The following is a 24956-nucleotide window of genomic DNA, read 5'->3' on the forward strand; positions in this document are numbered from 1 at the left end:
GGTCGACTCAAGATTTCTTGTCTGGTCATTCAATGGTTCACCGTTCAATACTCTTAACTCCTAAGTCAAAATATACATCATCTCTGCTTTAATATTCGATATAATTATTTAGATTATAAATTATCACTTTGGTAGTTTTCTGTTTTCGTTTTGGGCTTTGGAAAATTTTATTACAATTATTTTACTGTCGGATAAAAGTATAATGTTGTGGGCTGTAAATTGGTTTTTTAAATAAAATTTATGTCGGGTTTTTAAGTATGTCACCGCGTAAACAACCCAGTAGCTTATTCAAATTATGTGTAAGAAGCTCCCTAAATTTAATTAATGAATGTTGTTTTATAATCGAAAAAAATTATGCTGATATAGAATGTAAAGAATCCGAAAACCACATTATTTTACTGAAGGAATATCTAGTGTCATTGCTACCTACAAGGTTTGTATTTTATTTTCAAATTATACAATTATATCAAGTTCATTTTGATACACAACATTTACTTGAATTACGTTGTAACATTGTGTCACTATATGTATATATATGTATATTTCCGTTATGAGATTTTATGTCTTGATAACAAAATAAAAAACTTCACCTTTGTTTTCTTTCAGATTGTTCGATATACTATGTTTGGAAAGAGGATGTTATCGATATCGCGGTGACCCTAGAGTACAACTCAATGTTCTTATTCATCCTAGTATGTCAATCTTCCGCAAAAAAGATTTTGACAATGGTATTCCCCAAACTTTCTGGGTTCATATTATGCCACGTTTTACACATTTGGTTGTCCTTGATTTAAAATTCATCTGCACAGATGAAATTCTTGAATTGATTGGCTCAAAATGTCTTCTACTTGAAGAGCTAAACATAGTTTCCCGAGTAGATATATGTAAATCACTAATTAATGCATCTGTCCTCATTCGGAATGTGTCAGATTCTGGTTTGGCTTATATAGCAAATCTAAAAAATTTGCGTATATTAGCAATGGATCCACCTCGGAACGAACGAGCTAGTCGAGTAGGTAGATGTGTCTCCCAATCTGGTATTATTATGCTTATCAGTCAACTTCCCTATCTTGAGGAATTGAGAATAGAATCATGTGATATAGGTTCAACATTAATAAATACGGATGTCAGCATTGGACCACTCAGCTTAAGGAAAATCAACTGTCATTTTGCATCAGCTGAGGGTATGCGGAAACTTGTAAAAATTTTTCCACATTTAAAAGAATTGTCCATTACACATTTGTCTGCAAACAACAAGGATGCAATACTGGAAGAAATAGCATTAAGTGACTTAAGGTTAAGTAAGTTAGATATGTCATTTTTTTCTCACAGTAATTCATTGCATCGCCTTTTGGACGTAAAAGGAAGATATCTAACACATTTTTCTCTATGGGAGATTGATCACTCATTAAGTTTAGATGAAGTCATTAATTTAGGTACAAGTTGTCCAAATCTCACATCTCTTTGTCTAATTACTCAGTCCAGCTACCTTTCAATTCCAAGATTTTTTCGCCAACCAAAAAATATATTTCGTCAACTAGAAGTATTGACATTAGGCAATGAACGCTTTAGTATTGAAGATATTCTAGTTTTTTTTCTAGAGTGTACAATGTGCTTACGGAAGTTAACTTTAAAATTTCAAACAAAATTATCAATAGACAATACACTGATATATATTTTACAGAAGGGATATTTTAAAAAATTACGTAGTTTATGGTTGGATTGTACATTGGAAGTATCAAAAGATGTAGTCAAACAAGTTATACAGGGTTGTGAGATGTTGCAGCTGTTCACTGTAGACTTTACAGAGGACATGAGTGATGTACACAAATACATAGCCGATAATAACCTAGACTTAAAACTTGGTGGCTATTAATACATTATAATTTGGGTTAAAATTATATTTTATCTTTAGAATAAAGTTTTTTATTTTAATGACATTTTATTACATTACCAATAAAGGGTTTGAATGCAGAAAAAGAAGGTGAAGTGTGTAATATTTATTTACATTTGTCCAAACACATTAAAACAACTTTTGATTTTTAAACCAGTTTAAAATCAACATACAAACTTAATGAACCTTGAAGTATAAAGTATTGTTATAGTATTAATACCTTTTCCTTAATCCCTTATACTGACTTATTAACTGATTTGTATGTTTCACCCCAATAAACAATCGGGTAGAATGCTTTCTTTTTGTAAGTTCAATTTAGTCTATAGGATTTTTAATGGGCAAATATCTGCCACAGAAAATCTATTGAGCCAGATTTTCATATACGAAAATATTCGGATACCCCTTCACAGATCATCTGTTTGAAAAAAGATATTGCACCTTTTTTAAAATTAACATAATAAAAACAGAATCCACATAATATGTATTTCTATCTTCTATACAGGTTAAAATTATATGTATATTAAAAGCCATCGCAAGCTTGATGAGAACTATTTTTGAAATTTTAATGACACTGTTTTTAACTTTTGGCTGTCAGTTTTTCAAATCCCTTTGAATTATACAAGTTTAGTCAGCCGCCATCACCTCTTTGTCCGCCATTTTGACTGCAACTATGGATGAGATTGAGAACAGGCGAATATTCAGGGGTTGTGAGTTGTGAGTGATGTTCACACCGAACTAATATACATGCAAATATTCACATCGCGCGAAAATTCGATGTCAGTGGCAACAGATGTGTGAAAAAATTTAATAATATTAATAAACTAGTATCTCTTAGCAACTATCAATTTTTTTAGGATTAACCATGTCTAGTTTATGTTTCCACCAGAATATTGTTTTTTTTTTTATTCATAAAGACTTAAAATTAATAAACAAAAGTTGTATCATATTTTAAACATAATTCCATAAATCAGATATCAGAAGTCAAGATAATGAGTTATTTAATATTTACACAAAATTTTCATTCTTAAGCAAATACAATTAATATTGTAACTACAAACTTTATTTCTTAAACTAGCTTATAATTATTTTATAGAGAATCATTATATTTAGTGTTGTCAGTTTATAGTAAAAGAATCAAGAGATCTAAGATGTTACAGAGAACAATTTTATTTAACAACCTGTTTTCTCTCAATTTTAAATCAACATAGCTTAATATAAAATGTATCAATATAGATAAGTATGTACTTCTAAATATTATAATGAACATTTTTCCATACATATAGTCCAAATTTTAGAATATTAAACTTAGTCAGTCAGTTATCAAACTATTCGACTGCTCTAGAGGAGATAAGTCATACTCAGAGTCTACGATTAACATCTAATTAATTAATATACATTTTATTATATTCACAATCTTAAAAATGTCTTCTTTAAGCATTTCATTTGCAACAAATTGAATAATTATTTTAATACATAATTAAAATGTTTATCTACAATTACAAATAATTTAATGTTGAAGAAACACTACACTTACTATTGAACTTGATTATCATGTACATAACACTTTAGTTTACCACATAAGTTATTTTAGTTCATCACTTTCAGCACTTTTAGGCTCACTTGCACTATCACTGTCCGTCTGGCCGAGTAGAAGCCAGTACTTTCTGAATTTGCCGTGTCAAGTGGGTGTGGCCGGCCCGGCCGAAGGTGATCGCTAGGACTCTTTGCTCTCTGGTACCGATTCCTGAAATTAAAATAAAGACAATTTATGTTCAATTCAAATTCAAAAATCATTTATATATATTAAATGCTTCTATTTTAACATTGACCGCCAGTTCTCAAATCAAGGGGGTAGAACAGAAGCGAAGAACTGGCAATAAACTGTCCGCCACTCTTTTATTTTTCTCTTCTCTGTTTTTTATTAAAACACCTGTATTAGTATTTATGCTTTTCCTGATTACTTACCCAAATATAAACCAAAATTTTGAGAGACTAAAAAAAACGGAAAAAAGCCTAATTTTCTAAATATTTTTATCCTGTAAAAAGATATGTATGAAATCTAATCGCGCGACAAGATATGTGATAGTCAAGTCAATTCCTAGAGTCGAGTCCTAGGTTCGTGATCTAATCAAAAATATGTGTTAAAAAAAAGCAATTTATAATCTAGAAACATCTCTTACTCAATTAAAAAAAATATTACGGTTTTAACTACCCCACATAAGTCCGTACATCAGATAAAGAATACTAATTGTGTTTAAAGGCTACAGTTTTACCTTGTCATTGTCTTTCTCATCGTCATAAAACTCGTTCTTAGGCTCCACCATTTTATCCGCTTCCTCTTGACTGATACGAATATCTGGATCGGGTTCCTCTTTTATCCTCTCTTCTTCGGGAAAGAAGTCACCTGAGAAAATGTAAAAAACAATTTTAGTTATTAGGGGCCGTTATGTATTTTGTAGTAATCCTCGAAAATGTTTTTCGTTTTCAAGCATAGACAATGTGTGGGTTACCATAATACTCTAAATGCACCTTACTTAATATATAAAATAATAAAAAACAGGCTCTCAGAAACTTTTAGAAATATTGTTTAATGATTATTTGATTGACACAATTATAATACGTAGAGTTAAAAAAATATGAACTGTTATATTTTAAAACCTGTTTCCTCAATTTCGATGCCATTTTCAATAGCAGCCTTAATGGAACTGCTTGGTAATGAAACTACAGAGTAAGCCTACAGATGTACTGGGGGTCTAGTCAAGACAGCGTAACAGTATGTAGAAAGTCGAATACTAAATTTATATGAAAATGACAGCTAGTGTCGACAGTTGGTACCAATTACTAGCTGTCATTTTCATACAATTATAGTTTTCGACTTTCTACATACACTACTGTTAAGCCGTCTTGACTATACCCCCTGAGTGCGTGTTTTTTTTTTTAAATTTATTTATTAGCCGGATACAAAGTCTATTGCCAAGTGCATGAAATAAAAGTCAAAGTCATAATACCTGGTATATGTGACATCTGTACGGCTGGTGAATGCTGACACATCTTCAGATTGTCATATACATATTTGCTTATTGCTTCCAAATACTGCTTACTGTTTGCATTTGTTGACCTAAAAATTAAATATTACATTTTTAAATATACAACCTTAATAACTGTATATCATATTAATCACTTATTAATAATATTGCAAAATAAAACAAGGAATTACAATAAATACAGTACTACACCTTAATATATATAAATCTCGTGTCACAATCTTTGTCCTCAATGGACTCCTAAACCACTTAACCGATTATAATAAAATTCACACACCACGTGCAGTTCGATCCAACTTGAGAGATAGGATAGTTTAAATCTCAAATTATAGTCGCAATTTTATTTTATTGCAAATTATTTGTTTTTAATTTGATATAATTCTAACAGATGGCGCTGTGTTAAAAGTAGCAACGTTTCCAATAAGTTCTCCTACCGTTTCCCTTGAATAGTTTACTAATTTTAATATATATAATATAAATAATTAATAGATACATATTTATTTTAATTTAATGATTACTCTTAATTCTGAACTTTATTATCTAAACCTGTTATCCTATTCGAAGATTATGAGTGTTTATCACTACATATTATAAAACAAAGTCGCTTTCTCCGTCCCTATGTCCCTTTTTTATGCTTAAATCTTTGAAACTACGCAACGGATTTTCATGCTATTTTTTTAATAGATAGAGTGCTTCAAGAGGAAGGTTTATATATATATATAATAACATCCATGAAATAGTGGAGAAGTACTGTTATTTTTGAGGTTTCTAATGTGATGTCGTAAATAATTACATTTTTTCCGCTTACATTGCCAACGCAGGCTGAACCCTACGAGTTTTATCAAAATAATGTACTAAGTGTTGTACACATTGAAAAGGTCTACAGAAAAGTTCGTGATGGTATATGTCTATCTGTTATGGGTAACCCACATTTTTATATACAACGTTCACAGATTTTCTGTAGTGTATTTAGTATCAGCATTGCACCCGTGCGAAGCCGGGGCGGGTCTCTAGTATTTTATATTAAAAATTTTTTTAAACCAAACTTGATAATTAATATATTCTGCCTTAAAAAAAAGTGACTCAGTGACGAGTGAGGTTAAAGAGGTTGTAGTCTTTAAGTCCTGGCCTCAGATTTCTGAATCTGTTTCATGATCATTTTTAAATCTAATAGCCAAGTAGGTGATCAGCCTCCAGTGTCTTACACACGTCGTCGAGTTTTTGGGTCTAAGACATGTCGGTTTCCTCACAATGTTTTCCTTCACCGTTCAAGCAAATGTTAAATGCTCACATAGAAAGAGAGCCCATTGGTGGACAGCCCGGGGTCGAACCAACGACCTCAGGTATGAGAGTCGCACGAAGCCACTAGGCCAACAATGCTTTTATTTATTATTACAATATTTTGCCTTAGTTTAATTTTAATTCAATAAGTGTTCGTATCGGTATCGGCGATATTTCTATAGGAGTATTGGTATCGGTATCGTATCGGCAAAAAGGCATATTTATGCATCCCTAGAGAGGATGATATTTTAAGTCATATTACACATATAAGGTATAAAAAATATATCCAAACTCCGCCGAAAAGATCACTATTGCATAGAAATTGCAGTGTGAAATTGATAAGAAGAATGTATTCTTTTTTCTTTCTTCAACTATGGGGAAAATATTTACTTACCCAGAAACTTCAGGATGCAACTGGAAGTCGGGTGCAAAAAACTCAAGATACTCAGTATATGGAAGCTCATTTGAAATGTCTTCGTCAATTAGAAGCGAGGTTTCATAAGTCCAACAACGCGCCACATTACGGAGGGTATAACTGTAATATTAATTAATTTTCATTAATTTTACTGATTAAATTTAAAGGTAATAGATTCTTCAACATGGTCTAGACATTTATGTTACTATAGAATGACGCTTTTTCAAATTAAAAATATTTAATACCTTTATGTTATTTTTAATATGAAAAACCACTTCACTGCTTATATAATTATGTACATTAAGTTTATTCCACATCATATATCAAACTCAGTTTTCAGAATTGTCAAATCACCACTTTATAAAAATACCTTAAAAATTCTTAAGACAAGATTTTAGTTGAATATTCTAGAATTCATCTTAGCTATGAAGGCGGGGCAGTCAGGAAGTCTGACTTATTATATGTATTACTCCAAGAATTAAAGTCAAGACTGCTATATTAGTAATAATCAGGAGTTGCTTATTTTCTAGATCCACCATTTAATATTTTAACATACAAGTCCAGTCACATGGAAGACTTTTAAGAAATAGTCACAAAGATACCTACCCTCCTCCTCCTACAACAAGTGTGGGGAGATTCAGATTCTTGACAAATTGCACACATTCCCCGTGACCTCTAGTTGAAAGTGAGAAACATCCAAGTCGATCACCAGCTAAGGAATCAGCCCCACATTGGAGTACAATTGCGGTTGGCCGATAGAATTCCATCACACTTGATATAACTGGCTTAAACACCTGAAAGATTTTTTAAATTAATCAGTTAAACCATTTTAACTGCAAATTTTAATCATATGAGGTTGAGTGTTAGACACTGATGAGTTCGAATCTTTTTAAATCTCAGGTTTGAAGTAATGAGACTGGTCTGTAATTACAATAAGTTAGTAAAATGTAGTTCTGTTTTATATGTATGTATGTATCTGTATATTTTTGTACTATTAATATAAAATGCAAGTACTGTGTCTAACCTGGACATAGCTGTGATCGTCAATTCCTTCTTTAAGTGGCACATTAACTGAGAAATACCTTCCACTTTCAGCTCCAGTTTCATACATATCTCCAGTTCCCGGAAAGAAATAATTTCCATACTTATGGAAGCTCACTGTCATTACTCTATCAGTTAAATAGAATGCTTCTTGGACACCATCACCATGGTGAACATCAATGTCTATGTATAGCACTCTTGGATGATATTTAAGTAATTCTAATATAGCTATCACTATGTCATTTACGTAGCAAAAACCTGTGAGAAAATATTTGTGTTTTATTGACAAAAGAAAGAAAAAAGATATATAATTATAATATTCATTACAACAAATTACCCTTTTGATTTTATACTATTATCATTAATCCCATTAGTAAAAATTGGTGATGTATGTGATAACTATGTTATTAGAAATTGTTTACTTAAGCTATGGTAAAGCTATGCTCAAATAAAGAAATGGACCCTGTTAAATTTCACACTGATAGATCAGTGCAACATATATTATGTGAACTTTACTTCAGATTTATGTGTACTTAATATGTAATTACGTTCAATTTTTGTTAATAATATTATTATGTACATTCAATAATATTATAATGTAAAATATACTAATAATACAACTAAATGTTAATACAGAAATAAAATAAATGAGAGAGAAAATAACGATATACCTGAAGGTTCAAACTTTTTTGCATGATGTAACCCACCAGACCAATTTATAGCAATGTCACAAGCATTATTATTAAGTTTCATTGCCCCTTCAAGGGAAGCTCCTGTATACATAGAGCAGAAGTCAAATAAACCCTCAAACACAGGACAATCATCACCTACATTGTAGTGAAGCAAATCTTTTGAATAACCTGTAAATAGAGTTTTAATTACAATAAAATTGCTGCTCATTACAGGATATGGTTGTGTTAGTTGCAGCTATCGTTATTGGATACATCAGAAGTTTATGAAAGTAGTTTTAAGGTTTAAAAAAATATTCTTTAATAGAACTGAAATCTTACTCTGAATATTTTGTGGAGTTACATTCTGCAGAAATTCAATGTAATCCTCGCTGTGGAAACGGCACATGTCATGTGCACTTGCTCTGTATGGTCTATAAATCTGCATTTTCTTGTGTAGCCCATAATTAAGCACCAAACTATGCGTTACGGATAGCCTATGTGGTTTCATGGGATGTCCAGGGCCATAATGAAAATTTCCTACGTCTGGGTTATAAAAATAAGCTACTCTGTGTTGAGTCATTGTGAAAATACAAACACGTATTCTTTTAAAACTAAAATAATGCCTAGTATAATCGCAATAACAATCAAGCGTTTAGTGAGTTGAATATCTCCTAACATGCTTATTTAAAGGAAAGAAACATTATTTAACCACTTGATTCTTATCTTAAGCAGTAATACTTTAAACTTAAAATTAATATAAGTTTGTTATATCAATATTATTACACTCTATAAAACTTTAGTCTTACGATATTATCAAGGCATAATCCGAATTACACAGACTAGTGAAGTGTGAATAGCATTTTGCACAGCCCAACTAATATATATATAATTCCATCCCACAGCTCTTCCTTCTTAGGCAATTCATTTAGGATTTCCGCCATTAGGCTGTGGAATAAGCTGCCTGAGTCTATACGATTGGCTTCCTCCCTATCGTCGTTTAAAACTCTTCTATACAAATATTTCCTAACCTTATCCTATCCTGATCAATCGTGACCTGTGTAATTCTTGTATCTCCTGTTCGTTTTGTAAATTCTCTATTTTCTTGAATTTGTAAGATTAGTTTTAGTTAGTTATTATAATATATATAGTTACTAATAGATTAAGGATCTATATTTTAATATAAATTTATTTTGTTTTTTATATAACTTCTGCACTTCTTGCACGCATCATTTTTCTTTATTTATTTCTATTCTTACTAGGGTTGCCTGGAAGAGATCGCTTGTTAGCGATAAGGCCGCCCGTTGCATCCCTTGTAATTTATGTATACTGTGTTATTTGTATTTCTTTAGCAACGAAGTGTAAATAAATAAATAAAATAAATAATATACATCGCTTAGAATTGGAATGTTATAGATTTAAAAGCTAAATGATTTTCAAGGATTCTTTTACTTTTTTGTCGATAAATTATTTCAAACATGAGATATCCCTTTAAAAAAATAAAATATCTTCCCTTTAATTCAAAGGTTTTATGAAGATAAATAAATACGGCCTACCGTCAAATTGTCTTAAGTCACAAATGACAGTAACGGTTTTTTATTTCAGTTTTGACTTTTAACTTGACTTTATATTTTACTTTTCGGCTTGGTGTGCTTAAGTGTAAACTAAAAATATTTTCAAGAACCTATAGATACTGTTTATTATTCTAAGATATGACGAGTCTGATTATAATTATGAAATTATAATTAAAGGCTTATATAGCTAATTGAATTATCATTCAACATTATTTTCGTTTAAAATCTCAAGAAAAATCTCAACTTTAGATTTTTAAACCATTTTTCAGCGAAATGACTAACGTGGGATATGATTTAGATACGTCTGGTGGACTAATGCCGGTTAGTTTAGATACCTTTCAAAAACTCGACTCATATGCATAATATTTAGTTTTTGCAGTTGCCAAAGAGATCGTAACCAACAACACACATCTGCCCTAGTTCAACTTTTTGATACTTATATACATTTCAGCTCATTCGGGCTCTTATAAAGCCACCAGACGAAGAAGTGAATGTTCAGAAGCCTAAAAAATCACACCCATATTATAAGCGTCCTGGAAAAGGTCACAACCATGATTCTTGTGATGCTTGTGGAGAGGGTGGAGACCTTATATGCTGTGACCGCTGTCCAGCTAGTTTTCATCTTGGTTGCTAGTATGTACTATAATAAATATAATATCTAGTTCACCTAATGGTTTACATACTCTTGCAGTAGAGTATAGGTAGTAATTTAACTATTTACTACGGTAGTATTAATATTGAGATTTAGGTTAACTTGACAATGATTTAAAACAAAGTTTGAAAAATTAAAATCCAATATTGATTAGGGCTTAAGTTTTAGCGTATTGTGGGTATTGTGAATGCTTTTAATATAGATGTAAATATGTTTCTGAAAGTATTAACAATCTTTCTCCTTGTTTACTCCTGTTGCTGTATGTGTACATCATCATATCAGTTGATAGTTTTGAGATAGAGAATACCTTATATTGTAATTTGCTATATTTTATTTTGTACAAGGAATTTCCTATTATTCATATATTTAAAAAATTATTAATTATTTTAAAAAAATATTTATACTTTATTGCACTTACAACAATTGAAATATTCATAATATACTGATAAATTAAATACTGCAACAAGCAGCAATATAAAATTACAATTAATCTAAATTTGATATAGACAACTAAAAGCAGAAGAAATTTTTGGAGTATGAAAATAAATGTACTGACTATATAATGATTCTAGTGACCCACCATTGGATGAGACTGACATTCCATCAGGATCATGGCTGTGTAAGCAGTGCACAGCAAATGATGAAAAGCCTGGTAGCACCCGATCAAGCAGGCCACAATCCCCTGTTGATGTTAAGAATGAATCCGAGAAAAAAACTAGGTGAATATATTATAACTTATTTGGTTCATGTTTTTGATTTCAAGAAGAATTTTATCTATTATTTTTCTTCTAGAAGTCTACGTAATAACCGCACAAACTCAAAAAAGAGTAAAGATGAGAGAGAAGAGGTTGAAGAAGAAAAGAAAGAATCAGAAAAAGAGCTCACTCCTATGGAGATATTAGTCAAAGCTGCTCGTGTGATGAATCCACGTCAGTTTGATTTGCCTTCAGAAATGAAGCAGCCATTTCCATTTCCTGGAACTGATAAGGGTATGTTGCAATTAATATTGTTTTAGTAATATTTATAACTAAGCTCTTGTGTAACAACATAATATGGCTAGAGTTATGATTAAAATATCAGATCAATTTATTGTGTGATAATATGTAGTTCGAATTATTAGATATATTGTTAGGAAGGAATAAAATTTATGTGCCTATACAAAAAATTTCATCCTGTGATGATAGATATGTCATTATTTATTCTAAAATTTGGTCCGTAGACTAAACATTAAAATAAAAAATACATTTTTTACTTAAAACTTTAAATATCTAATTTATGCCTTATTACACTATAGTTTAACTTGGATTACTATTTGACAATTGACATTTAAAGGTTTTATAAATTTAAAAAATGCTATAGACATTAAAAACCAAAGGTGTTACATATTTTATAACAAATGCTTTTTTTTTTTCAGAGGGTAGCAAGAATGGCAATGCATCACTAATGACAGTTGATTCCTCTGGTTGTGTCCCTCTTCCCGCTAAGACTTGTTATGTTTGCCAGTGGACTTGCAAGCTTGCGCCATTGCTACAGTGTGATTATTGCCCTGCATTATTTCATTTGGTAAGTATATATCTTTTTAAACAACTAAAAAAAGTGAACACTTAGATTGTATAGGAATTAGGAAATATTTCAGTACAATCTGTTTAGGCTACAATGCTTTCATATGATAAGGTTACATTTCAAAAATTGTGTGTTTGTCCACAAATTTCTTAGAAACAAAAATTTTAAATATTGAATGTGTTTCAAATTAGCGAACACTAAATTTAATTGATTTAGTTGGATATTTTAGGATTTGTATTCTAGATAACTATGTTATTATTTAGATTGGTTTTGCTTAACTTTGTAGGATTGCCTGGACCCACCTTTGACTGCATTGCCAACTGGCAGATGGATGTGCCCTAATCACGTGGAAAACTTTATTGTAAGTAATTGATTTAAATGTATAATATGGTTTGAATTGAAACATCATTTATTTTATTTCCTTTAGCGAGAAAGGTAGATGCAATATTAATTTTAAAATTTAATTGAAATCGCGTAAATATTATAAAATCATTTTTATATACAATTAGAGCAGTGTTGGCCTAGTGGTTTCAGCGTGCGACTCTCATACCTGAGGTCGTAGGTTCGATGCCCGGCTGTGCACCAATGGACTCTCTTTCTATGTGCGCATTTAACATTTGCTCGAACGGTGAAGGAAAACATCGTGAGGAAACCGACATGTCTTAGACCCAAAAAGTCGATGACGGGCACTGGAGGCTGATCACCTACTTGCCTATTAGATTTAAAAATGATCATGAAACAAATTCAGAAATCTGAGGCCAAGACCCAAAGAGCGCCACTGATTTATTACCATTTATTTGATTTTTTGAACGGTAAAACTACTTTTTTTTATTGAAGTCCAAAATACTTAGGGGCCGTTCACAAAATACGTCACACTGAAATCAGCTTTTTTTGACCCCCTCCCCCCCCATTGTCACACTGTGTCACACTTTTTGTGACCCCCCCTAGAAATATTTCGTCACAAAAACTAAGACCCCCCCCTGCTGAGTATGATAAATTCTAAATGATAGACAAATTCTGAAAATTAAAAACATTTATTTAGTTATTATAATAAAATTTAAATAAATTTATAAATATCTTTCACAACGAACATATAAATAATAAATAATATTTCTATTATTCAGAAGTCCAAGGATTTAAACGTTACTCTCTCAAGTATTGGAAAAACAAAGAAACCCGTTGTGACGGATCGCAACGTCGCTAGAGTCGCGCCACATGTCAAAAAATAATATACGGCGAACGTCACGCTGCCCTATACCCCCCCCCCCCCTCCCCCCTTGTCACATCTTGTCACACTCAGCCAGACCCCTCCCTTGTATGCGAACGTATTTTATGAACGGCCCCTTAAAAATAAATCTAGGAAATATTTAATTTTGATTCTACAATAACAAGTCTGAGATGTCTTCCAGGCAACTAAGTAATTAATATGCGGAAAGTACAAGTAATAAATTATTCTCAATAAATTTATTAGTAGACCGGTAAATGCGTTTGCGATTTGCGATTGCGAGTTGCACTGAAGTATTTTATAACCAATTAAACTCAGGGTTCTTCAAGGAAAGACCAATTCTTTAAATGCCGGTAACCCACTCCCAAGCCCTGTGGCCTTCATGGTATCTTGAAAAAAAAAAAAAAAAAAAAGTCCGTGAAATATTTGTGATTATTATTTCCAGGATTGGAAGCTGGTATCGTCAATATCGGCAGTGGAACGAGCGGCTCTTTGGGACAGATTCGGAGCCCCCGTCGACCAGCACGCCGTGAAGGTGGACTTCATACGGCGCGCGAGACTCCAGAGACATCGGTAAGAAATTCATTGACCAGCTTCAGTAGCTTCAGGGTTCTCTCCCTGACAGTAGGATGGATCCCTAGTGGATCGGTGAAGGGAAGTGGATTGGCTTGTATCTAACAAAAGATCACGAAAAGATACAGAAATCTGAGGCTGACACCTAAAAAAGTTGACACTGATTTATTTTGGTCAAAGTGATCGTTGTCATTTGCCAATTTAAGTAGATGATTGTAAACCTTCGAATGGAGTTAGTAACAAAAAAGCTCAAGAAAAATTTAAAATTTTAGCGATAATTAAATGATTCTTATCCTTGAGCTTGATTTGCTCCAGTTCAAATAATTTGTTTGACTCAAAACTTAGCGATTAAAAAGACTGGCGGAGATTTTTTTACCAGTTCTTCTTGTGCGTTTTACTTAACTTGTACTATGAAAAACAAAGCCTATGTAAAACTTCTAGAAGAGAGTATTGTTTTTTTTTCGGTAAGTATGAGCTTCATCCAGTTGTGTGTTTAGGGTGCCCATGGGCGTCCGCGGTCGCGTGGTCGTCCCGCGTTGTGTGCGCGCTCACTACAGACGGCCCCCGCCCTTGTTGCCATCGCGGAGGGAGCATGTGCGATGTCGAAAAGGTATGTAAAGGTCATTAATTAAAGCAAAGTTTACTCTAAGTTTTTATATATATACTAGCGGATCCGACAGACGTTGTCCTGTCTATACGTCTTTAATTTGAAAATTTCAAACTTTTTTTAATAAGCTAAAACATTCTGGACCATTTTGATGAAAATTATTCAAATGTTATGACAATATCTAACGATCCAGCACATGGTCTACAATAACACAATGATAACAACTTTTTTTTAATTTGATCGCAGCGCTAATTGTCGGGACAGACTAAAATTAAAATTCGAATATTATTTAAAATTTGACAGTGCGATGGTAGCACCGTCTGTCGGATCCAATGCAAAACATTCCAAAATCAACAACTACTAATTAATTAAAAAAAACATTGTCCAGCGGACAAAATTGTGAATCTAAACCATTCTCGAATCTCCATGAACACACACAAAAAATTTCATCAAAATTGGTCCAGTCGTTTAGGAGGAGTTCAGTCACATACACACGCACACAAGAAATATATATATTAAGATATATATGTAAAGTACCAAATTTGTATAGGACTAGCAGTTATTAACTCTTTCGTCTCTTTCTGTTCAATCGTGATTACGCTGTGTTAAAAAGAGAGACTTTAGTTTAAACGTTAGGGTCGACTTACGCTCGAACTCAATAAATATAATCTCAGATTGAAAACAACCGTGACATCGATCGATCCTATTTGCATCCCAATAACCAAACCCTACGAATACAATCCATTTTTGGCGACGGATAGAATGCAATCTCTTCGTTCTTTACACTCATATTTGATAATCAATATAAACCAAAGGAAGTAAATAAAACTGTACAAATAATAAAGTTTTTCAAATAGCTTTTTAATTATTTAAAAAACTGGTGTAAGTTAAAATGTTAAATAGGATATTAGCACAGTTGAACTGTCATTTTCATACAAAGGTCTATCCACATACACCGATCCGACCTGCATAGCTTGAATCAACGGATGGATATTACAATCCGTAGATTCAAGCAAAAGGTTATTGGCACACTTTTATCAATATTTGAATTAAGATATCTATCTCAGATGGTCAAAAATTGATGGAGATAGGTTATTGGGTTTAGGCCTTAGGGTCCTTCTAGTGTAACAATTCTTAAAAGGCCGATAACGCACTGCGAGCCCTCTGGCAATGTGACTTGCTATAGTATAATTTAACATCACATGAGTATGCCCGTTTGCATTTCGTTATAAAAGAAAATGCACTAAAAAGTTTTATATACATAATATAATTTATTTTATTGTATTAAGCGATTGCATAGATTTTATCGTGGGCTTTGAGCGCGGCGACGGAATCAAGAAATTCCGTAACGAAAATAAACCTAACACACGATGTTGTAATATAGGTGTGGCCAAATATGCGTTAGAGCGGGACAGGACACATACTGCGTGTCAAATCCGTCTGGCGTGATCGGTATCGTAGTGCAGATGCGTTAGAGTGGGACAGAACGCATACGACGTACATCTAACATGATTAGTGACGTAGCGTAAGCGCGGCGGCGTTAGTGTGAGACAGACTATGTAGGCGTGTTAGTATGAGTGGTAGATTGAATTAATATCTAATAAAAAACTTTTATTGATATCAAATAAAACATAATACTGCATAAATAAATAATTTTAATTGCATAGTAATAAAAAATACTATTTACAGCGGCAGTCCCCGAATGCCAAACGTTTTTTTTTTTATATAATGCTTGTCGCATTTTCATCACTTTATTAAATTATATAAATTATTCAACGTCTACTAACATTATTTTTTACTTATAATATTAAACTAATAAAACAATATTTCAGTGCTTAAAAATCGGATGCCCTCCGAATCGGAATCGGAAGAAGATGAACCGAATACAAAACATAAGATTTGTCTCAACAAAGATTGCTCTCCCGAGGAATGTGAAAAGCCGAAACTGAGTGGAGTCACCGATAAAGATGCTGTTGACGATCTGAAGGCTATTGAGGGTGATGAGGTAATATTTTCATCATCAAAAAACCTCCTTTGGATTTTTTTAATTAATTAAAAATTAAATATATGTGCAGTGTTGGCCACTGTCAACAGTTGCCGCTATGCTTTGATTGTAATAATATTCGTAAAATAAACTATGACATATTTAAATAATATTAAATTATGAATAGGTATTTAAATAAATAGGAGAAATCCCAATGATAAACTAATGTTACACAAAAATCTACGGTTAATTGAAGCAATTAGACTTAATACAGAAATTCTCGAATCGACTTGAACACACAAAAAATTTCATCAAAATCTGTCCAGCGGTTTAGGAGTTTCAATACATATATGCACAAAAGATTGATATATATACCAGCTGTTTATTTGCAGTATAGATAAAATATTACCTAGATACCGACTGCACCGCCACTTGCTGGGATGATTTGTGAATCTAAACCATCCAGGGCGCTACCATACAAAAAATTCATTCAAATCGGTCCTGTCGTTTAAGAGAAGCTCAGTGACATACACCCGTACAGTAGTATTATATATATAACGATTAAAGTAAAATAAAATAACTAAATTAATTTAAAATATTTTAGGCGCCAAAATCGGAAGACAAATCGTCCGATTCCGATATCGATCCGGAATATTTGTTGCGTGTGAAACGTCGCAAGCCCCGGGATTCGAGTCCCAGCAAAAGACGGGAAAAACTTAAACTGCGAGCGGGAACAGATGTCGAGGAGCTGTTGGCGGCCGTTGAGAAGCATTTGGATAAGTTGGACGAGCGGTTGGTTAGAGTTTTGGCTTGGCAACGACTGCAAGAGGTGGGTTTATTATGTACGTAATGTATTTGTCGCAGCTAACCTGCACAATTAGCCGTTTAGCTAACAGCCTAGCTTCTCCACTAATCAGCTATAGTTAGATAGATATTCATGTAAATATTTTAAATATCGGTCCAGAATCTGTTTCTATATAGGCATACACCAATTGATTTAATGTAAGTAAAATAAAATATATCCACCAGAGTTTTTGTAAGTACCCTCTAAATAATGTACCCTCTATTTCAGGTGGCTCTAGGCGAACGAGCCGCCGGTAGATGGCGCTCTTCAACGGATGAACTCAGCACGAAGGCCGCGGCGGCCATTAAACACGTGGAAAGGTCACAACTGGCTAAACACGGGTTGAGGTGTACCACATTACCCTCGGAATTGCTGGCCTCGGCTGACAGAGAGAGGATCGCTTCGATAGGTACATTGACAGCATTTGCCAAAATTTTATAAAACATAATAATCATGGCTCATATATTGTTTGAAACTTTCATCCATATTTGCACAATATACACTTAAAATGAGCTGGCTCCATCTCTCTCTCTTTCTTGAGCATTTTTCTCCCAATCTTTCCAATCAGTTCCTTTACGCTCGTGAGCACAATCTGCAAGAAGACCTGAGCGTTTTACTAGCAGTTTTTGCTGCGAACCACCACTATTTGGAACCAGCTTACTAAAACTATTTTTTTGTATGGTTAGCGCCCTGGATGGTTTAGATTCTTAAATCATCGCAGCAAGTGGCGGTGCAGTCGGTATCTAGGTAATATTTTATCTATACTGCAAATAAACAGCTGGTATATATATTAATCTTTTGTTGCTATACGTATTGAAACTCCTAAACTGCAGGACAGATTTTGATGAAATTTTTTGTGTGGTCGAGTCGAGAATTTTTGTAAGTCAATTGCAACAAAAAACTATACTAAAACAAATGACATCGTGTTCTATTTTATCATAATCTCTGACACATATATGTCAGATGTCATTTGTTTTATTAAAATGGCAATATATTATATTAAATTTTTACGTGTTCATATATATGAATTTCTTTAATTTCCTATATCACAAATCATTGTGTAAATTATTTATAGAGATTTAATTGTCATATTTCAGTTTGGGGATCGCCGCCCGCCCTCACCTCCGCCCAGACCAAGAATAACGCCTTGGAATCCGCCCTCAAAAGGATGTTGGCCTGCGTCACCAGGCTGTTCCACACTGAGTAAGATTTTCGCAGACATCCTAGAAATGCTTTAAATTATTACAATCTTTGGGGCGGAAACTATGACATATTCCTTCAATGAATTTTCAGCAAAGTGGGTGACGTGACCCTGGGCGCCTCCATCCCGATGCGGCTGTCATCCCTTTCTATCGGGAGTGACGGCTCCTGCGGGCTTCAGCTGGACACCAATTGTAGACACGTGTCTGGGAGACATGCTGTCATATTTCGTGATGAGGTACTGGATCCTGACATCATGTATTCGTCCGAAAGAAAAATGTTCTTTTCCAATTGAAAATGTTTGAACCTTCATTCGTCATTAGTATATATGTTTATATACATTATATATAACAGTGTTGTCAACTTTAAGAGAGCAGATAATTTTGTGTCTTGTAAACGATAATTGTTTAAAACGGTTACTGATATCTTGCATTGTTAATGTAAATCGATTAGAAAATGAGGGTAGGATTATTTGAATCTACCCTCTTAACTGCAATAATTAATAAATCATAATGTAAATATCAAACTTCCTTTTCAGGTGTCAGGCCACTTTGAGCTGATCAACTATTCGGAATGGGGTTCCGTAGTGAACGGAGTGATGTACTCGTGTGCCACGCCCCTCTACTCTAGTGCAGAGGATACTCGTCCAGAGCAATTGAAACACCTCGCTGACAATAAACGGACCGAGAAAAGGTTTTATTAATATTTTAGTGTTTAATAGAATTTATTAATAGATTAGAACAAGACCTCCTGGCAGTCTTGCGATCGGATGGCGTAGTTTTGCTCTTTCGCGAATTTTGTAAACGTTTTTGACATTCATAAGCATGTCTTAAGTCGCATCTAAACTGAATAAATAAATTTTGATTGATTGATTGATTGATAATAATTTGAGACCAATTTTTGTTCTACCGTCACAGGTTGTCGTATTTTTTTTAAATAAATAAATCTCATATATCTATCTAAGTTTTTACATTGATAGTTGTTTTATTCTGGAAGTTTTTATATAGAAAGAATTTTTAAAATCCATTTAGTAGCTTTTGAGTTTGTATAAACAAACTATTTAAAGTATTAATTTATTATAAATACTTAATTTTTAAACGAAAATTTCAGATTAAAAGGCGCTCTAACTGAACCGACCCTCACAGAGAAAACGTGCGATTGCCCCATCCGGCCCCCGGACGGCCGTGGGGCGTGGGAGGGATCAGCGTTGGTCCCCCACGGGGCCCTACTTCAGTTCGGGTGCCAGCAATACGTGTTCAGCATCGCGGAGCCGAGACCTTTTCCTTACGAACAGCCGATAGAGGAACCGGCTTTGTAATAAACGTTATGAATTCAAATTTTAAGCTCCTTTTTAGTTCTCGGCCTCAGATTTCTGTATCTTTTATGAATTTTCAAGCCAATTGGCAAAGTGATCAGTTTCCCGTGCCTGACACATGCCCACTTTTTGAGTAAAAAATAAATAATTTGATGGATTTTGTTAGTGCAGTCATATCAATCAATCCGAGAACAGATTTTTATTCACTTATAAATGTTACTTAGTTAACATATTGTTTAAAATCGATAATGGTGTACGATTGGATAGTGCATTTTTAATGTAAAGATTACTTAGGAAATGTATTAATTAAGTAATTGTGACTTATTTTAATCTACCCTCCTCATGTTTTACTTCATCGTTCGAGTTAGTGCACAGCCAGGGATCGAACTTACAACTTATGTTGGCTGGTTGAAATTTTTATGTGAAATACATTATATATGATTATGCTGATTATATATATATAGCGATTTCGCGTTTATGTGTTAAATAAGTGTATACACACATGTGTAGCTTAATTTATAATTAATAAATAAAAAGTAATTATTAAGTACTCTATGAATAAGAGAATTTATTTTTAACTTCGATTTAAGCAGCTGTTGAAAATTGTTGTCAGTTTGCGGGTAGTTATGGCGAAGTAAAACGTATTTGTACCTCAAAATGCAAATGTTTGGGTTTAAACTCTTAAGGCATGTTCCACACGATGTTTTCTTTGGTTTTTAGTTTGTGATTTATTTTGTATAAGCATCATAGCGCCCATATTTGAATGATTTGTATTTAGGTTAATATTTTCAATAAAAGTATGTATTAAGAATCATGTTTTATTTCATTCTAAGTCAAGTTTTTATCACAATTCCAATAAAATGTTACAATTTATTTATCAATACCCATATTGTTAAGGACAGCAAACAATATAGTTTAATAAGCTGGCAGCCGGATTGTGGAAGCTGGCCAATCCCTATGTGGGTTATAGGCATGGACGATATTAGAAAACATTGATTCAAATTCATTTATTCATAAAGGTAACAAAAACACTTATGAATGTCAAAAAATAATTACCACAAAGAAATAGGACGCGTCTTTATCTATTTCTTTGTTGATAAAAAGTACAGAGGAAGTGTGAGAGAGACTACGACATGAAAACATTAAATAAATAAACACAATATTTCTTAGGAAAAATATTTTATTTAGACTGCTGATAAATGTTTAATTCCATGGAGATTTTTTTTAATATTATGTAGAAGCACCTCGAATTTTCCATGATTGTTTCCCTGTAATGAAACATAAAAATACTCATTAGATATTATTTAAAAATCCTTTCAGTGTGTTTTTTTATACACGTGTCTTCACTAAAATATCATAGATCGTTACCAGTTAAATTAACATTAAGTAATTTAAGTCCAAACATACTAAAAAGCATTTTTAACACTAGAAAGTGTCTAATAACACTACTTATGATCGTTATGAAAGGGAAGACACTCTGTAACAATGTTCTGTTGTTTCACTCACAGTTTAGCTCTGAATACTAACATGCACTAACACTTATTCACTAGTTCAATAAACGAAAGCTTTCCACTTTTATACCAATTTATAACCTACATTAAAAATTGAAGTATAACTTAAACTTGTATGTTTATTTATTATTACTGGACACTAATTAATCGGAAACTTAATCAAAATGAGAGAGATAAATTGAAAAAGTTATTCTTTAATATAGGGAGCGTTCAAGTTACATCACGCAATTTTTGGAGATTCTTGACCACCCCATGTAACGCACGGTAACGTTTTTCTATACCCAATAGTAAACCAACTGATTAAACCTTATATTTTTCTTTATAATATAACCACAAAATAATAGCCTCCACGTCCATTTTCTACGTTCTACCGAACTAGACTGACGAGTACTCTCGCAACGCGCATTAGCGCTCATCATCTGATCTCTCTTCAAATTTGATCGCGCGTTGACGCGCATTACATGTGAACCCTTAAGCTGGGTTCAGATTATTGTGTCGTGATGTGTTCGGGCGCTATGTGTCGTGATGCGTAGTGTTCATACTGGTGTGTCGTGGTGTGTTGCAATATGGCACAATTTTACATCATTAATAATTTGTGAGTTGTGCGGTATATACGTGTAAAATGTTTTTCTTGGAATCATTTGGTACTGACGGTGATTTTGAAGAAGATATACGATTTCTTATCATGGCAAGTCTTCTTAAAAAAAGAAAAATGTTTATTTTTTAAAGATTTGGTTTATTTAATGTTGTTGCTATTTCCTCCCAAACAGAATTCCTGACACCTTGATCCTTGTAATCTTTAGCTTTTATGTCATAAAGAACTTTATATTGGCGTACTAACTCAATAAGTTCGTCAGACATTTTTGCAAAAAAAAAATGACGGGTAACAACTACATTTACCGCGGTAACGCGCCGTACTGCTAGATTCACATCAGTGTGGTGTGTTGTGGCTCGACAGATCCCCCACCACCTCTAAGGCGCGACCGGGCGCGAACGGTCGACGCCACGACAGACGCCGCCACAACACAATGCAACACATTGATGTGAAACTAGTCATAATAAATCTTTGAGACTGATTGCATTCTGTCGCGCCGCGACACACCCCGACACAGTAATATGAACCTAGCTTTAGGCATCAGTTTAAGTTTCATCAATCCAGGTTCGAATTTAATGACGTGGAATAAGTGATACCACGATGATCTTATGTTCCATATAAACGTATTTCATTTCATTTCAAAAATCGGTTCAGTAGTTTTTGAGATATGGGTTTTCACACATTTCTGGACAAGGGACTAAGGACATATGCACTATAATGTATTTATAATATTATTTTATTTCAAGTCAGTAATTTTTTTTAATACTTTTATTTTATTACAATTTTAAATTACCTCTGATCACTCATCACCATCATTCTCCGGATCGGGTTCATCAAAATCTCTAACTTTCACATCAGCATCTTCGCCAAACTGAATTATATTGTCAATGGTGATCAAAATGTTGTCTATGCTCTCTTCATCTTTAATATTTAGCGGGTAAAATCTAACCAAACTAAAATTTTCAATAACTTCACCGATCGCCTCTGTTAACTTTGCATATTTTTCGTGCCATCGTGAATTAACATTTCGCATATCTGCTAATAACACGTGTGGGTCTGGGTCTAAGTAACTGAAACAGTAAAAAAAAGTTTTATTGCAAAGTTGGATGCTGTAACGCAGATGTTTTTTTGCCAAACGGCCGCCCAAAAAGAGTAGTCATCTAAACTCATTTTAGTGGGTGTGTTGCCAGCCTTTGATGAAGGAGCATACTCATTCTTTTAACAATTGGAGGTTGTATCTCTCAGGGAAAAACCCTCTGGGAGCTGACTAAACAGTTCACTAGTTTTTTAAACTAATTAAGCATTCTTCTAAAAAAATAAAACTTCTTTATTATACATATATCTATATTATATTAATTAAATGGTAGCAACACACTAATAAGATAAATGATTGAATTTTATAAAAATATTTTTTTTACTATATACATATATTATACCTTATGTAAAACAAATGTTCTTACTTATCTAATTGTTTCCTTGCTGATTTACTGAGGAGGTCCATTTTAGTTAAAATGTTAACATGAGGTAATTCTAAATTCACCATTACACTAAGGGCTGCCATTGTTCCTAATAAATATTAAAATTTATCATAATTATACTTACTTTTAGTTTTTGTTTATTAAAGCAGTGAAATAATGCTAATTCAAACTAAATAATTATTAATTTTTGCTTGTTTGAATGTAATTGTAAGAAAAATATGTATTTTACTTGTGAAATAAAGCAAAAAGTGCTAATAGATCAAAATAATTTTAACTTTTTCTTTCAGGGAAATAAGTCCAGATCTTAGGGTAAACTGATTACACTATGGTGTGAATAACTCAGCAAAGTTATCAATATAGTATTGACCTATCAATATTTTATTCATTATCATTGTTGCCTTGTAGCCTGAGTTCTACAATATTCTAAACAAGACTGAATAATTTAATCATAATTACCTGACAAGAACTTAGCCCCATCAACCATAAACTGTGAATCAATCATGAACACCACACATATCCTAAAGTTCCACTTTTCAAGCTGATCAACCAGTTTTTTAATGACCGGTAAGTGTGTATAGAGTTCTATTTGACCTGGACAGTCAAACAGTATATAGTCATCATCTACATCTCCCAACTGCTCTTCTAGCCAGTCACAGTTTTCTAGTAAAGTTCTGAAATTAACAGAAAAATATATTAGACATAATAATTACTACTTCTGTTGATTAAATATTTTTATTGATTTAGTTCCCAGAAAAAAAATTTGCTAGACTACTAAAAAAATCAGAGCTACTTACTCCATACAAAAAACAAGTCCACCATTAGGCCCAAACTGTAGTTCTTCATCCTCCATAGCATCATCCAGATGAATCAATTCTCGGATATCCACAAGTGGCTGATAGTCAAAATGTTCTGCTGCTGGATCTAAGTTCACTACTTCTACAATTCTCTTTGAATCCATTGCATGTTTTAATATTGTTGAGCAGTAAGTGGACTGAAATTGTTTTGGCATGGTGAGTGGCACAGTAATCAATGCATCATAATATATGCAAAGAACTTGCAAAACTCGTTTTTTTTTAAATATAAAAATAATAATGTTAATTACAATGAAATGTCCTCACTTTTCCACTACCTGCTGGACCCACAACTAATTGTGCATACCGCATCTTTTCAAACTTATGGTTTAGAAGATAAGAAAGGTTATAATTTTAACATTTACATAAAACAGCGGTAAATATTAGGTTATACGCTTTATTTACATTCTCTCGAGTCGAAAATTTAACTAAAGTATTAAGTTCAATACGGCAATTTTTGCTGATTATTGCGAAAAAAATATAATCTTAAACTTTATTAATCATAGACAGTTTGAAAAATATTATTTAATCACAATGTATTTACGAATGTATTTTTATTAACCAAAGTAGTCAAAGTACTGAGGTGAGAGGTCTGAGAACTGAAAAGTGATAGCTATGTCAGAGTCAAGTGTGTCTGACAA

The 24956-nt window shown here is 32.9% G+C and overlaps 4 protein-coding genes across 6 annotated transcripts; 2 read left to right on the plus strand and 2 right to left on the minus strand.

The window, feature by feature from the left end:
- The first annotated feature begins 39 nt into the window (after nucleotides 1-39).
- On the plus strand, nucleotides 40-1935 carry LOC111003354. Its single transcript, XM_022273805.2, has 2 exons — nucleotides 40-433; nucleotides 607-1935. Exons 1-2 carry the CDS (start codon nucleotides 258-260, stop codon nucleotides 1874-1876), a joined length of 1446 nt encoding a protein of 481 aa, XP_022129497.2. The 5' UTR covers nucleotides 40-257; the 3' UTR covers nucleotides 1877-1935.
- A 115-nt stretch (nucleotides 1936-2050) lies between these two features.
- Nucleotides 2051-9176, minus strand: LOC111003362 (histone deacetylase 3). Its single transcript, XM_022273818.2, has 8 exons — nucleotides 8686-9176; nucleotides 8347-8535; nucleotides 7659-7933; nucleotides 7241-7428; nucleotides 6614-6754; nucleotides 4903-5012; nucleotides 4168-4298; nucleotides 2051-3638 (listed from the first exon to the last, which is right to left on the minus strand). The coding sequence occupies exons 1-8, from the start codon at nucleotides 8924-8926 to the stop codon at nucleotides 3609-3611; spliced, it is 1305 nt and encodes a 434-aa protein (XP_022129510.1). The 5' UTR covers nucleotides 8927-9176; the 3' UTR covers nucleotides 2051-3608.
- A 796-nt stretch (nucleotides 9177-9972) lies between these two features.
- LOC111003521 (PHD finger protein 12) lies at nucleotides 9973-20685 on the plus strand. Of its 2 annotated transcripts, none has more exons than XM_022274078.2 (15): nucleotides 9973-10238; nucleotides 10369-10550; nucleotides 11142-11288; nucleotides 11365-11558; nucleotides 11984-12132; nucleotides 12419-12493; nucleotides 13803-13930; nucleotides 14428-14540; nucleotides 16370-16542; nucleotides 17126-17350; nucleotides 17594-17774; nucleotides 18463-18568; nucleotides 18659-18803; nucleotides 19104-19258; nucleotides 19676-20685. In XM_022274078.2, exons 1-15 carry the CDS (start codon nucleotides 10191-10193, stop codon nucleotides 19881-19883), a joined length of 2229 nt encoding a protein of 742 aa, XP_022129770.2. In that variant the 5' UTR covers nucleotides 9973-10190; the 3' UTR covers nucleotides 19884-20685. The 2 variants fall into 2 exon arrangements, with proteins under 2 accessions (XP_022129770.2, XP_022129761.2); XM_022274069.2 differs by having other exon boundaries at nucleotides 9974-10238; nucleotides 11362-11558.
- Nucleotides 20686-21042: 357 nt separating this feature from the next.
- Nucleotides 21043-24906, minus strand: LOC111003305 (GPN-loop GTPase 3). 2 transcript variants are annotated; one of them, XM_022273738.2, is made up of 6 exons: nucleotides 24583-24906; nucleotides 24259-24455; nucleotides 23921-24135; nucleotides 23447-23552; nucleotides 22780-23056; nucleotides 21043-21148 (listed from the first exon to the last, which is right to left on the minus strand). In XM_022273738.2, the coding sequence occupies exons 1-5, from the start codon at nucleotides 24625-24627 to the stop codon at nucleotides 22786-22788; spliced, it is 834 nt and encodes a 277-aa protein (XP_022129430.2). In that variant the 5' UTR covers nucleotides 24628-24906; the 3' UTR covers nucleotides 21043-21148; nucleotides 22780-22785. The 2 variants fall into 2 exon arrangements, with proteins under 2 accessions (XP_022129430.2, XP_022129440.2); XM_022273748.2 differs by having other exon boundaries at nucleotides 24567-24906.
- Between the last annotated feature and the right edge of the window lie 50 nt (nucleotides 24907-24956).

Source organism: Pieris rapae, chromosome 14 (assembly GCF_905147795.1).
Source record: "Pieris rapae chromosome 14, ilPieRapa1.1, whole genome shotgun sequence".
Taxonomy (NCBI): domain Eukaryota; kingdom Metazoa; phylum Arthropoda; class Insecta; order Lepidoptera; family Pieridae; genus Pieris; species Pieris rapae.

Coding starts and splice junctions, on each gene's coding strand:
- LOC111003362 (XM_022273818.2), bottom strand. CDS start 8,926: ATGACTCAACACAGAGTAGCTTATTTTTATAACCCAGACGTAGGAAAT. Junction 8,536..8,685: donor AACTCCACAAAATATTCAGA/GTAAGATTTCAG, acceptor CTCTATTTACAG/GTTATTCAAAAGATTTGCTT. Junction 6,755..7,240: donor CTTGTTGTAGGAGGAGGAGG/GTAGGTATCTTT, acceptor TTAATATTACAG/TTATACCCTCCGTAATGTGG.
- LOC111003521 (XM_022274069.2), top strand. CDS start 10,191: ATGACTAACGTGGGATATGATTTAGATACGTCTGGTGGACTAATGCCG. Junction 12,494..13,802: donor ATCACGTGGAAAACTTTATT/GTAAGTAATTGA, acceptor TATTATTTCCAG/GATTGGAAGCTGGTATCGTC. Junction 17,351..17,593: donor CTTGGCAACGACTGCAAGAG/GTGGGTTTATTA, acceptor CCTCTATTTCAG/GTGGCTCTAGGCGAACGAGC.
- LOC111003305 (XM_022273738.2), bottom strand. CDS start 24,627: ATGCGGTATGCACAATTAGTTGTGGGTCCAGCAGGTAGTGGAAAA. Junction 24,136..24,258: donor GGACTTGTTTTTTGTATGGA/GTAAGTAGCTCT, acceptor TGTTAATTTCAG/AACTTTACTAGAAAACTGTG. Junction 23,057..23,446: donor GCAAGGAAACAATTAGATAA/GTAAGAACATTT, acceptor TTACTGTTTCAG/TTACTTAGACCCAGACCCAC.
- LOC111003354 (XM_022273805.2), top strand. CDS start 258: ATGTCACCGCGTAAACAACCCAGTAGCTTATTCAAATTATGTGTAAGA. Junction 434..606: donor GTGTCATTGCTACCTACAAG/GTTTGTATTTTA, acceptor GTTTTCTTTCAG/ATTGTTCGATATACTATGTT.